Source organism: Rhinolophus sinicus, chromosome 5 (assembly GCF_057876585.1).
Source record: "Rhinolophus sinicus isolate RSI-liver-muscle chromosome 5, RSI-T2T, whole genome shotgun sequence".
NCBI classification, from domain to species: Eukaryota; Metazoa; Chordata; class Mammalia; order Chiroptera; family Rhinolophidae; genus Rhinolophus; species Rhinolophus sinicus.
The window spans coordinates 50,580,363-50,592,894 of NC_142505.1; the positions used below are offsets into that span (position 1 = coordinate 50,580,363).

The window sequence follows — 12,532 nt, forward strand, 5'->3', positions numbered from 1 at the left end:
ACTCCGAGTGCCTAGAAAGGAAAGCATTGACTTTGGTCCAGAAACCTGCTGTGAAACTAGGCAGGGAATATTCAATTACATTCTCTCTGAAATGGGCCTTAACAATTTTAATAAAAAATAATTTCTCTCAAACAAATGATTAGTCATAACCATAAACTACAAGCAGAACACTAACTAATGAATCTGATGACTTTTCTTCCATGCTGCTTGTGGGATTTAGCAATAATTTGCTAAATTTATGCACCGTAAAAATATGATTTGATTGCAGCACCTTGGGAGTTTAGTGTCTGTTAACCGTGCTTTAACATTCCTTTCATATCTTAACAGCATAACAGGGTATATAAACTACTTTAAACATTATATTTGATTTCAATTGTGTAAAAGAAGTTGCAATCTTCACATAGCTCTGAGTTATGAACAAAATATTACCTTTTTAAATAAAGATTTTTAATGGTGAATATAGAACTCTAACATACTATAAAAGTTAAATTTTATTTTAAATCCAATTAATAGCAAATATAATAAGCTGAGGCTAAATAATACATTTGGAAACTAATAATGATGAATCTTTGAATCTTAACTGCCTAATTCTACAGAAAGTATTCTTTCACAATTCTAGCTAACCACATCTAAAATATTCACAATTTGCATATAACTATTCCTAAAATAAACTTCTTGCCATAGATGGAACAAATAGGATATTTATAAATAGACATCGCAAGTGTTCAAAATATTTTTTATACCACATACAAAAAATAAAAAGAATTAATTCTATGCTTAACACTTTTTAAGACCCTTCATATAAACAAAAAATAATTATTAATATAACCTTTTAACTATGGAATCTCTTAAAATTAGCAATGTAGAGAACGGAAGTAATTACCTGGATGTTCTGAAACAAAATGAGTAACTTCAAATCTTAAGTGTTATTGCAAATATTACTTGAGTTCTTAAGATATTGAAAGCTTGGATCAAGTGCGAGGTATGTGTTTGTGTCTGTGTGTGCATGTGTTTACACCTGCTATGTGTATGCCCTAAATTATCTCTCAAATAGTTGTAATTTCCCAGCCTATGAGAGAATCAAGCAATTTTCAAAAATAAGCTTAGAAGTCAGAAAAAGCAACCACGGTACCCAGACAAGGACTGTGAACGTATTTATCATTCAGCCTGTCATGTCCCTGGGATTGCACAGTCCTGGAATGACATATACATCAGGAAGACCTCACTGAACATTAACAAGATTATTTTCCCCCACTGGACTGGAAAAATGCTTGATCTTTTTTCTTATAAATGTTTATGTAAAATGTGAGCCCTGCAAAACAGGCATTTGCAGAAGAGATGGGCTTTCAGTGGATAGAGACCATGCAGTAGGGGCCTCATATGTGTGCGGGAATATCAGAGGCTCCTCAAGTGTGTTCTGGCCAACAGCATGGCTGTCCCAGTGCCTCCAAATCAGTCATGTGCCACAGAGCAATGAGGGTATTATACAAAGCACTAAATTTAGAATCCAGAGGTCTAAGGATTCATTAAAAAAATATGAGAGCACTCTGGATACCATCTCTGGGTACAATAAACTCTAGGGCTACAGCAAAGAAGGTATGTGAGACTGATGAAAACAACATATTATTTGTCTAGAATTAGGAACTAAAGGAAGAAAAGAACTCAAGTGAATATAACCTGCACAGTGTTTATAATGACAAGACAAAACTCTTCCAGGAGGAGAGACTGGTAGTTAAGTTGCAGAAAGGCTATTATTATAAGAAATAAAAAGGATACAAAGGCAAAATTTTAGATTCCTAAGAAATGGCATTCGAGTATCACTTAGTAAAATGGAGTGACTAGAGTATAAGTAAAATGTTTTTAAAGGTAGGTTTATTGCTGCTCTAGAAAAAAGATCACTCCCGGGAGGACTTCAAAACTTATTTACTCTGATTTAGTTTGGATTGATGGACACAGGACTGACTGTAAAATTATCTGACAAAAACAACTAGGTTATATTTCATCAAATTTTGGAGGTTACCATATTCAAAATAAACATACAAAAATAAAATAAATTCCATAGGTGCCAATAACTGTTTTTTTTTTTAGAAAATATAAGGAGACATACAGCATTTATAACAGTAACCTAAAAATTACATATATAGAAACACTTAGGACTATCCTTAAATAGAAATGTCATAGGCCTACAATAGAAAAATATCAAAACTTTACTATAGAAGATCACTGAAATAAATAGAAGTTGTATCAAGTTCATGAATGGGAAGAAATAATATTGGAAAGGTATCAACCATTGTAAAATTATTTTATAGGTTGAATAGTATTCAAATTAAAATCATGAACAATTGTCTTTTCTTTTTTATTGACAAGGTGATCCTGAAGTATACTTGGAATAACAGAAAATTAAAAGCTCAGAACATTAAACCAGAACAAAACAAAACGAAAAGCAAAAAAAAAATTAGGGTGGAATTTGTTTCACTAGATGTTTAAAAATATTATGAAGACACAATAATTAAAATTCTGACCCAACAAGTAATAAACATTGATAAAAAATGAACAGGAAGATATGAGAACTTACTATACAATAAAAGTGTATCAAGATCAGTGGATAAAGAAAGAAGTTTTTGATGAAGGGCACTGGGATAATTACTCGATCGTTTAGAAAAATATAAAGCTGGAACGTCACCACTCAAAATGAATCAAAATAAAATAGAGATAGGCAAAGTGATTAAACTGATATAAAAAGCAACATTAAACACTGTTTTTTAAAATATAGGTATCTATTTTTGAAATCAGAAATGACTTCTAAGTATAAAGGCAATTAGGAAATCCTAAAGGGAAACACAGATCAAGAACCTAAAAACAGTTCTCTCCATAAAAAAAAAAAAAAAAAAAATTAAGTTAAATAAAACTTTGCCACAAATTGACAAAGTTTCTATACAAAGCATAGAATAACTTATACAAACCAATGAACAAAACAGTAAACTCAAAAACAAGTGTTTAAATGATTTTGAGGAACAATTTACAGAAAAAAACAAACAAACAACCACACTAGTATTAATAATAATTAAAGAACAGAAAGTGAAATCAAGAAAAAACAATCCACCTATGTTATGCATTTGTCAAAGTTATATAAAATGGTTCCTGGTGTTGGTCTGGGTGTGGCAGAAAAAGCTGCCTTTATTCAGTGCTGGAAGAAAAGTGCCTTGATAGAACTTCTCTAAAATACAAATAGCAGGAACTATTGGGAGCTTTTGAAAATCACTGGCCAGGAATTTATTCTATGAAAAAAACAGAAATTTGGGAAAATTAAAAGGGAAAGATGTTCTTAGGAACATTATACTGGCAAACATACACACACGTGCACAGACACACACACACAGAGAAAGAGGGAAAAAAATGACCAACATTTAGAGAATAATAGAGTGGAATAACCATTAAAATAGTGTTTTGGAAGAATAATTAATTATATGAGAAAATTCTGATGATATTAAAAAAAATAGGATATAAAACACAATAAACACTTTGACACAATTTGGTGAAAAGAAATACAGCATTAGATTAAAAAAAGACAAAAGAGATAAAAGGATAAAGGGAAGGAGAAGGGAAGGAAAAAGGGGAAGAGGGAAGGTGGAAGCGAGGGAAGGAGGAGAAAGAAAAAAGGAGAAAGGGAGCGTGGGGAGAAGAGAACAATAAGAAACGAAAGACGTCTGGGTAGGGAACAACTCAAATGTTCCTAGTGATTTTCTGTGCAGTGAGATGTCTTGTTATTTTTATTTTCTCCTATGTCCTTCCATACTTTTGTAAATTTCCACTGTAACCATATATCTTATAACTGGAAAAACACAGTCATTTTAAAAGACATGAATGATATAAAAGTCATTATGCTGCATCCCTGTCAGTCCAAAAAGGAATTGGGCCCTGCAAATATCTGTAGTTGGGGAGTTAACATAAGGAAAGTTTGGCTATATTCCCAGGATGCCAAAACAATGGGTTGGTTTCATTAACTGGGGGAGAAAAGTCAGTCAATGGCTTTTGAATTAGCCACCTGAAGAACTGAAAAGTTCGCTTTCGCATCCTGAAGACCCATCACTGGAGGTGAAATGAAGGAAAAGTCCAATAAGTGCCCTGTCATGCAAATTTCCGGAAATGGCCTCGAAATGAACCGAGCTATTTCTTTGATCCCACCTGTCCTGACAGGAATGGTGAACTCCTATGGTGGGCCGGGTAAATCTGTGCGGCAGAGATAAGCCCTCGCCATTCTCCACACACACAAAATGTGGCATGCTTAGGTTTTTCTCCTTTCCTTAACTAGTAAGCATGAAACAATTTCAGTGGGATTACTTTATACCTTTTTGAAATGACCTAAAGAAAACACTATTTTTTCCCAGCATCAATTTCCAAGCTTGAAGCTATCCCAGTCTTACCTGTCTTCACTTCCCCTCTGTCTTGTGCCTGCTTATTAACACTTCCATTCAAATGTTAAGGGAAAGGAAACTTGGACTATTTTTTGCTGCTGTGCTAAAAATCATATTTGGGAAAAGAGGTGAATGAAGGGGCTCAACAGGGCTTGAGGAAGTCAGTTTACAAGAATAAAATTCGTTTTAAAGAGTGGACGGTGAAACCTGAATCTAATTAAATACATCCAAGCATCTTGTGTATCCATGCAGTAGGTAGTATTTTGGAGCAGCACCTTAACAAAACGTTGTTAGCTGAATTGTTTCCTTTATACACGCTATTCCTTTCCCCCGTGATGGGAATTTATAAGTAGGAGGTAATTAGAATGCATATTGTCACAGATCACATCTGCCAAATGGTATATTGTGGTCACCTTTATAGAATGTTTCTCCCAGTAAGCCACTTGAGTTGACAAAAAAAAAAAAAAAAAAAAAAAAGTCCTTCCTAAATAAGTTAAAAACAACAACAAATAAACTGCTTCATATAAATGCACACCTGTCAGGATACAAAAATTAGAGATGGCATCTTGACCATTTTATACATATTTACACTAGTTACCTATTCTTTGCACCATTAAGCTATAATCAGAACTGTTACTATCTGTTATTAGGAAGCTATATTTTAGTTTGACCTCAGCCAAATGACATGTTTTAACTTTTATAAAACCCACAATAATGTTAAGCATTTACCAATCTCAAAGAGCGTAGCCCTGTTTTTAAATCTAAACCTATTTTAACTTCTATCACTTGAATGTAACATACATTAAGTTGTTTGCTATTTTACAAATTCCTTTTGGTATGGATAAGTCTGCATTTAAAGGGTCTAAGAAAGCATTCCAGGAGCCTAGATCTGCAGCTGACCTCTGCTTTTCTATAGCTTAGGACTTGAAGTTACGAAGGAGGTAATATCAGAGCTGGCAATATGTCCTTGACTTCTTAATTTTTAAATTTTACATTCAAAAGAAATGGCAGTGGCCTCTGCACAGGTCATTTCTTCTGACAGAATGGAAATGGGAAGAGACTCATAAATATTTTTGAAACCTCCCCAGTGTGGCGCACCATGACATGTGATCAACGGATCCTCATGCTTTGATATGTTACAGCGGGAACTTTTAGAAATGACTTACTGGGTTGTACATCTGATTGAACAACTGCTCAGCTTGCTACATTGCAAAGTTGGGGAGGCATTGAAGCACAGACAAGGAAAGAAGGAAAGATCCAGAAAAACAGCATTAGCTCAACAAATCCAGTGCATTTGCACAGACGAACTGTTCGTTAAAAAAAGAAGAAATTTGAGTTTCTAAACATTCCACAGTGAAAGTGAGAGGCTCTAGGGAAATAGAAATGTTGACTTTGGCTCCTAGAAAAGAATAGCTGGAATAAGAAATTTAAGGTTTGTGTTACTTTCCCTTTCTCAAGTTAAATAACCCATGAAATAAAGAAAGCTGTCCACTTTTGATGATACATGAAGTGCTGGTCTCTAGCAATGAATCAGAAGAAGTACTTTTGGCCAAGCTTACAATTTATTACCTGAACTTCAAAGATGGTAATAATAAAAGATTAATTAAATCTTATCATTGAATTTATAGCTCTTCTTTTATATTAACACAAGCCTGAATTTTCTATTCAGTCTAACTTTAGAAAAACATAGATCAGCAAACAGAAGTTTAGCAATAGCAAAGTATCAGTAAGCAAGACATTACGGGATTAACAGTAAAGGGGAGAAGTGAAAATTTAAGTCAGCAGGAAGAATAAAGGGAACCAAAATGAAGTATTATCCATTGTCCATTACCATTTTCTACTTAGTTCATAATTAATAAAAAATTTATATAGTTTTTAGTGACTATCCTATTATGTTCCAAGTGCTTAAGAATCTGTAATGCTCTCCTGCCTATTTAGGTAGAAAATTTAAATATTTGTGCACTTAAATGTACTAAATATTATTTTAAATAGCACTGTCAAGCAATATGTCTTAAATACCTGCATCATTAATTTGGGGCTCAGCCCCAAGGTGTAGACGGTTAAGTACTGTAGGAAATTTTACTTTGCTTTAAGCTAAGATATGTGCCTCTGAAGAGCCTGAATTTTTTTTTCTTATTTCTTCAACTATAATGAAGTAAATGATAATTTTACCATGGTTAAAAATAAACAGCCTCTGGTGATGAAAGGAGATTTGACTTTGGGTGGTGAACACACAATGCAATATATAGATGATGCATTATAGAATTGTACACTTGAAACCTATATAATTTTATTAACCGATGTCACCCTAATAAATTTAATTAAAAAGAAAAAATAAACACCCTCCTTAAAGATAATATTAATTGGAAAATTAAAAAATAGCACAAATCATAACATTTTAAATTGCTGTTGCTTCTCAATTGATCTCTAGGTATAGAAATATAAGGTAAGTACATATAAGGTAAATGTACTTCTACATATCGAACATCAAATACTCTTTTGAAAGACAAAATGATCCATACATCACAAATCAGGTTCTTCTCAACCCCTATGTGTCTATTTAAGGTTAATGAATGTACCGATTTATAAAACACATTCATTACTCGCAGTTACGCATTATTTGGTTAGTACCATTTTTATCAACCAATCAGTAAAGATATCCTCACTTGTGAACATTTGAGTGCATTGTTTTTAAGAGGTGGGATGGAATGTGTAAGAAATAGTTCTTTTTCTGCCTATAACCATTTTTCATCACAAAGGATTTGGAAATGTTTTAAATTAACACAGTATAGTGAAGGGTTAAAAGCAACTGTGCATGTGAATGTTTTCCACAAACTTTTATATAAAAACTCACCTTACCAATTCCAAGAATTGTTTATAAGACAAAAAAAAATAAAAAAAAATTAAATCCCGATTTGGATTCCATTGTCACTGGCAGACAAGGTTTCTGTTCAGCTAAACACATCTACATTGTGTCGATTTTATTGCAAAAATACCTGGACGCTCACAAATCTTGAGCAAAATTCCATTGGGAATTCATGGTTTATTTATGACATAATAAAAGTATTATGTTTTCAGCTTTCATTTAGTAACCCTTTATATTTTATTCACCAGTCACATACCCTTTTATTTAAAAGGAGGCCCAGACACTCCTTAAGCTTTTATAGCTGCTTATTTTTCCATGAGTAAATGATGTGTTTATATGTATATTCACATACTGTTGGCTTATATTTTCAAATATTTCATGTAGATCTCAATTCTTTTTAAGGTGATGGGTACTTGAGGTTTTTACGGAACTATTTATTAGCAGAAATTAAAGACTACTAGAAAAAGTATTTTAAACTTTTGAATTTAGTTGATGTTAGGGAGCCAAAAATAACAAAATAGCATCTGCAGGTTAGGTATGAAAATATTTAAATTATAATTACCTTATTTAATCTCACTGTACTATGCATTTAGGAGATAGTATAAGCAAAGATTGTTTATATACTTAGAAATAAGTTATCTTTTGATAAATTAAATAGGTCCTTTACAGCAAGACAACCATATTTGTTACTTTAATCCTAGTGATGGAGCAGAATATTAAAATTTTGTCAGGAATAATGCTAGAATGTTTGCAGAATTTGGTCTGTGAATTTCAGTACATGGTGTCTGTCTGTGAGTGAAAGAAAACCACATACTCCAAGTGATTTCTCGGGCGAACCATAGCTATGTTGAAAGAAATTAAATTGAATTGCACAGATGTTGATTTGTTAAACTAGTCAAGTCATATACATGGAACTATAAGCATCAATACATAAACCTCTTCCTTTTAATTACTAGAGGGTTTCAAATTTCATTGATGACTTTCCCTAAAAGGGAAGGTGTCTAGTAGGGATCTGCAGAAACAATACAGGGGGTGCCCTCATCCCCATAATGGCTCCTCAGAGTTGGTGAAGGCAATCTTTCATGCCCAGGTCCATGTGAGGTCTTTCTTCTTCAGGACTCAGCACAATGCAACTGAGCTAAGATAATACAAAGGACCACCGTAAGGAGCCAATGAAGTTCTCTCTTTCACAGGGTTATCTTAAGCCTGCCTTATGATCACAAAACTGTTCATTAAATAAAAAGTACATTTCACAAGTTCCTGTCTCGATATGAGTATGCAAGTATAACACATTGCCGAACATGTTTTTATATGTGTCAAGAATGTATTATCATACACCCAGTGCATAAACAGCCAAATCAATCTCCATTTAAATACCCTCAAATGGGCAATTTACATTCTTCTATTTATTGTTCAAGATTTCTGCTTAACTAGATCTTGCTTAGGAAAAGATGAGATGGTGAGTGGATTGGGAAATAGATTTTGCATTGTAGAGATTTTCTTGCTGTTTTGTTGCAAAGGGATTTGATCTGTGCATTTATCTTTTGCTGTATTGGTAAGGAGACTTTACTGTGTGAAATTTCTCATGACAATTTCCTAAAATTCCATGGTAAAGTGAACACAGTATAATCACATTTTAGTTATATATTGCATCATATAAAATAGCATATTAAATTTTAAGATATCCAGAATAATTTCTCCACAGATATATGATGCTTTCACATCCCTACCATCTATGTCATATTTTCATAACTGTAGCAAATAAATCCTCATTCCAATGTGCTATGAATTATACGTAGTCAAATTTTATTATATGCTTTGTTTCATGTTTTAGATTCTTATCATCTCCTTTGAGTAAGTTTATAAGTTGTCAAAGGGAAACAAAATGCTTAAACTCATAATGTTATGAGTTTTACGTGAACAATGAATGCAGACATACCAAACAACACAGGGAAAAAGTCAGGGAATGATGCATGACTGGAAATGTACTCCACAAAAATGTTCAGTTCAGAGAAAACATGTTAATGCTGCAATGTAAAGATCCTGCATTCTTTTCCAAAGCCTTCGACAGAAAACAAGCTTTCTTAGAGAGTCAGGCCATTTTGGGTCAAATATAAATAGTCATCCCACAGATGTTCTAGAGACTTGACTATTTTGGTGAACTTCTAGAAATTTCATGCTGTCAGGTAAACTTTGCAAAGTTCCGATAGAAAATCTACCTATTTCTGAAAGTAGCAAAAGTTTATCAAAGTATAATGAAGCCAATGGATTCTTTAGTTTGTTGCAAAAATTTCCATTTATCTCTTTTGATAGTTGAGATTTGCCCAGAGAGTAATGGCTGGTTTTTATAATATTTTTCATGTCCACTACTATTTTCATGTATTTTTCAAGTTTTTTCAGACAGGAAACCTAAGATAATTTTTCAGGTTCACAGACAGATTTGATGCAGACTTCTTAGGAATAAAGTTAAGAGTGTTTAATTAATTCTTTTGTCAGTAGACAGCAAAAGATAAGTGGTTTGTTTCTTTTGAAAAATGTCTCTTCCTTTCCCATTCTATAATTCATTGTAAAATGAGCATTTTTTTTTTCTTTTTTAGGCTTCACTTACCTTTTTTAACTGTGCTTCCAATTTGCTACATTCTTCTTTCTTTTGTTCAATGGCTATTTCTAGAGATTTTAATTTGGAGTCCCTTTTCAGCCCTGCTGAGGCTAATGAAGATGCATGTTCCTTGAGGTCTATTAAACTAGACTGAAAGAAAAAGAACACTAGTAAGTAAAACACTGCAATTTCTACTAGTAATGTCTTCCATTTGAATACATTGATTCTATACATAGCAATAAAGTGTGCATTAGACAGAAAAGGTAAATATACTCTTACTAAGGTAACAATAGTCGGCTCTGGCCAGGAAATTAAAGTTGGCCAGCTTACAGACCCGAGCAGGATCTAATTGCAATAGAATCAAATGTGACCAAATGGTGTGGTCAGCAAATGCATGTTTCATGTCTCAAAGTCATGGTAATGACGTAAGTCCCAAGCTGGTCTTTACATGTCATGGTAAAACAGACACCCTGAACCTTCCATTTACATTTATTGCTGTGAGGTCGTACAGGCTCTAAGACAAATACGAAAGAAAATACTGACTTTAATGCTTTCCCACCCTTCCTCCCAGGGCAAATCAAGTATAAAAGAAACATCCTATTAATTTTTGATCAAATTCCCTTTCTTTAACATAAAACTGACCAGTGGTCTTTCAAACACCGTCTGTATAATCAAAGATAAAGTTATTTAAAAATTTAGAGTAGGCTTTATGTTCCAGTCCTTTGTAAATCCAGGTTCAGCAGATAAAATGAATCTCCCCAACTCAGCGATGGGGTGACCTGAATTGTTCCATTCATCAGTCACACCCAGAAACTAAGAGCTTCCCTGTATTGTCTGAACTCCAAAAACTAAAGGAATAAATACTTGCATAGATCGTGGAACACAACTCTGCCAGCTAGGAGGACACTGTCCATCACCAAACATGAAATGATTAGCAACATCTAACTATGTGACTACAGTGTTCAGGTTTTACCCAAATCAGACCCTGTCCATTTCCTTTACATCCATTTGCAGCACCGAGGAAGCCACTAAGAACACAATTATCTCTCAGTAAATGATGTGACCTAATACTTTATGTCTGGGCTACTTCATGGGCTCTGCAATAGTCTTGCTGATAAAGAGACTCCCACCATCAGCCAGCCAACAACCCAGCTCCTAATAACTCTCTGAGAGACAGGCTAGCCGTTCTCATTCAGGTCAGGAAACTGAAGCTCATATGAGCTGAGTGTCTTCTCCAGTGTTCCCAGTTATTAAGGGGAGATACAGGTCTCAGACCTAGGTCTCCAACTCAAAGATCAATACTCTTTATCATGTCACTCCCATAGAAATAATAAAGGACCTTATAATCCAGGCATTTTGTCCGGGTAAAGGTTATGATCACCCCATCTAAATTATAAGCTCCCCGCTGGCAACAGTTATTTGTTGTTTTCTTTATAACTTTTAAATTACTGGGTGTGATAGCTTTATGGGTCAACTTGGCTAGGTTATATGTCCCAGTAATTCAATCAAATGCTAGTCTAGGTGTCGCTGTGATGGTATTTTGTAGATGTGACTAACACCTACAATCAGATGACTGAAGTAAAGGATATTGTTTTCCATAATCTGGGTAGGCCTGATCCTATCAGCTGAACGGCCTTAAGAGTAGAACTGAGGATGCCCTGAGAAAGAAGAAATTCCACCTGTGTCCTGCAGCGTCATCTACCGTCTAAGAGTTTCCAGCCGGCTCTTTCTGATGGCCTGCCCTGTGGATTTCGGATTTGCCTAGCCAGCCCCCATAACTCTGTCAGCCAATTCCTTGCAATAAATTTCTTAACATGGTTACATTTCTTAATACGGTTCTGTTTCTCTCGTGGAAGCTTAACTGACACACCCAGCCCAGTGGCAGGCACATTATTATACAGGAACAATAAATGTTTGCTGAAATGCCAGTCTGAAATTCATACAATGTAGGCATTATTTCAAAAATTATTTTCACTTAATGCTTATGCTCCACCACGTCAAAATCTCTTTTCAATTAGAAGTGTGTGTGTGTGTGTATGTGTGTATACATATATATTTTTAAGGTGTAAACCTATGAATGACACTTGAAATCAGTGAAAAATGCTGCAAATAAGGTCAAAGTTTCTGTGCTTTCTGTCAAATACCAACTACAATAATTACAGAGCCCCCAAGTGGAGTTTACCAGTGAAACAGTGGAAAGGGGATTTACATTCTTTATTTCCATATCAAAAAACTCACCTCCTCTCTAAAAACTTAAAATTTAAGCTGTATAAATTTTGTTTCTGAGTTTACTGGAAACCCCTATTACTCAATTCTTCCCTTCTTCGATTCATAATGTAGACAGTACTTAAATTTATATAGAATCACCAAACCCAATGGTTGAGTTAATACTTTGGAGCAAGAGATGTACAGCTATGCAGTGATACAGCCCAGCAGGGTGAGGGACCTAAAGGAGATGGCCATTTCCTGCGGACAAAAATAAGGGTAAATGGACCAAGGGTGGACAAGGCACATGTATCAGAGTTTTGGAGATTGAATAAAATAATGTGCATGGCTGCTTCTCAAACCTTTTCACCAAAGTATTCCCAAGTAAACTAAAGGGATTATAGGTATCCCTCAGCGTTTGGGGGTTATAAGCCAAAAGCATCCTCT

At 34.3% G+C, this 12,532-nt stretch overlaps 1 protein-coding gene across 17 annotated transcripts in view; it reads right to left on the reverse strand.

Moving 5' to 3' along the window:
• The window catches only part of ERC2 (ELKS/RAB6-interacting/CAST family member 2), a 918,050-nt gene that overhangs the window by 479,449 nt on the left and 426,069 nt on the right, over positions 1-12,532 (reverse strand). For 14 of the 17 annotated variants that reach the window (XM_074313127.2, XM_074313130.2, XM_074313128.2 and 11 more), the window contains 2 exons: positions 9,890-10,030; positions 5,582-5,617 (listed from right to left, as the gene is read on the reverse strand). In XM_074313127.2, coding sequence (XP_074169228.2) covers positions 5,582-5,617; positions 9,890-10,030 — 177 coding nt within the window. The remainder of the gene's footprint in view (positions 1-5,581; positions 5,618-9,889; positions 10,031-12,532) is intronic. The other 3 variants (XM_074313133.2, XM_074313134.2, XM_074313137.2) reach the window with 1 other exon arrangement.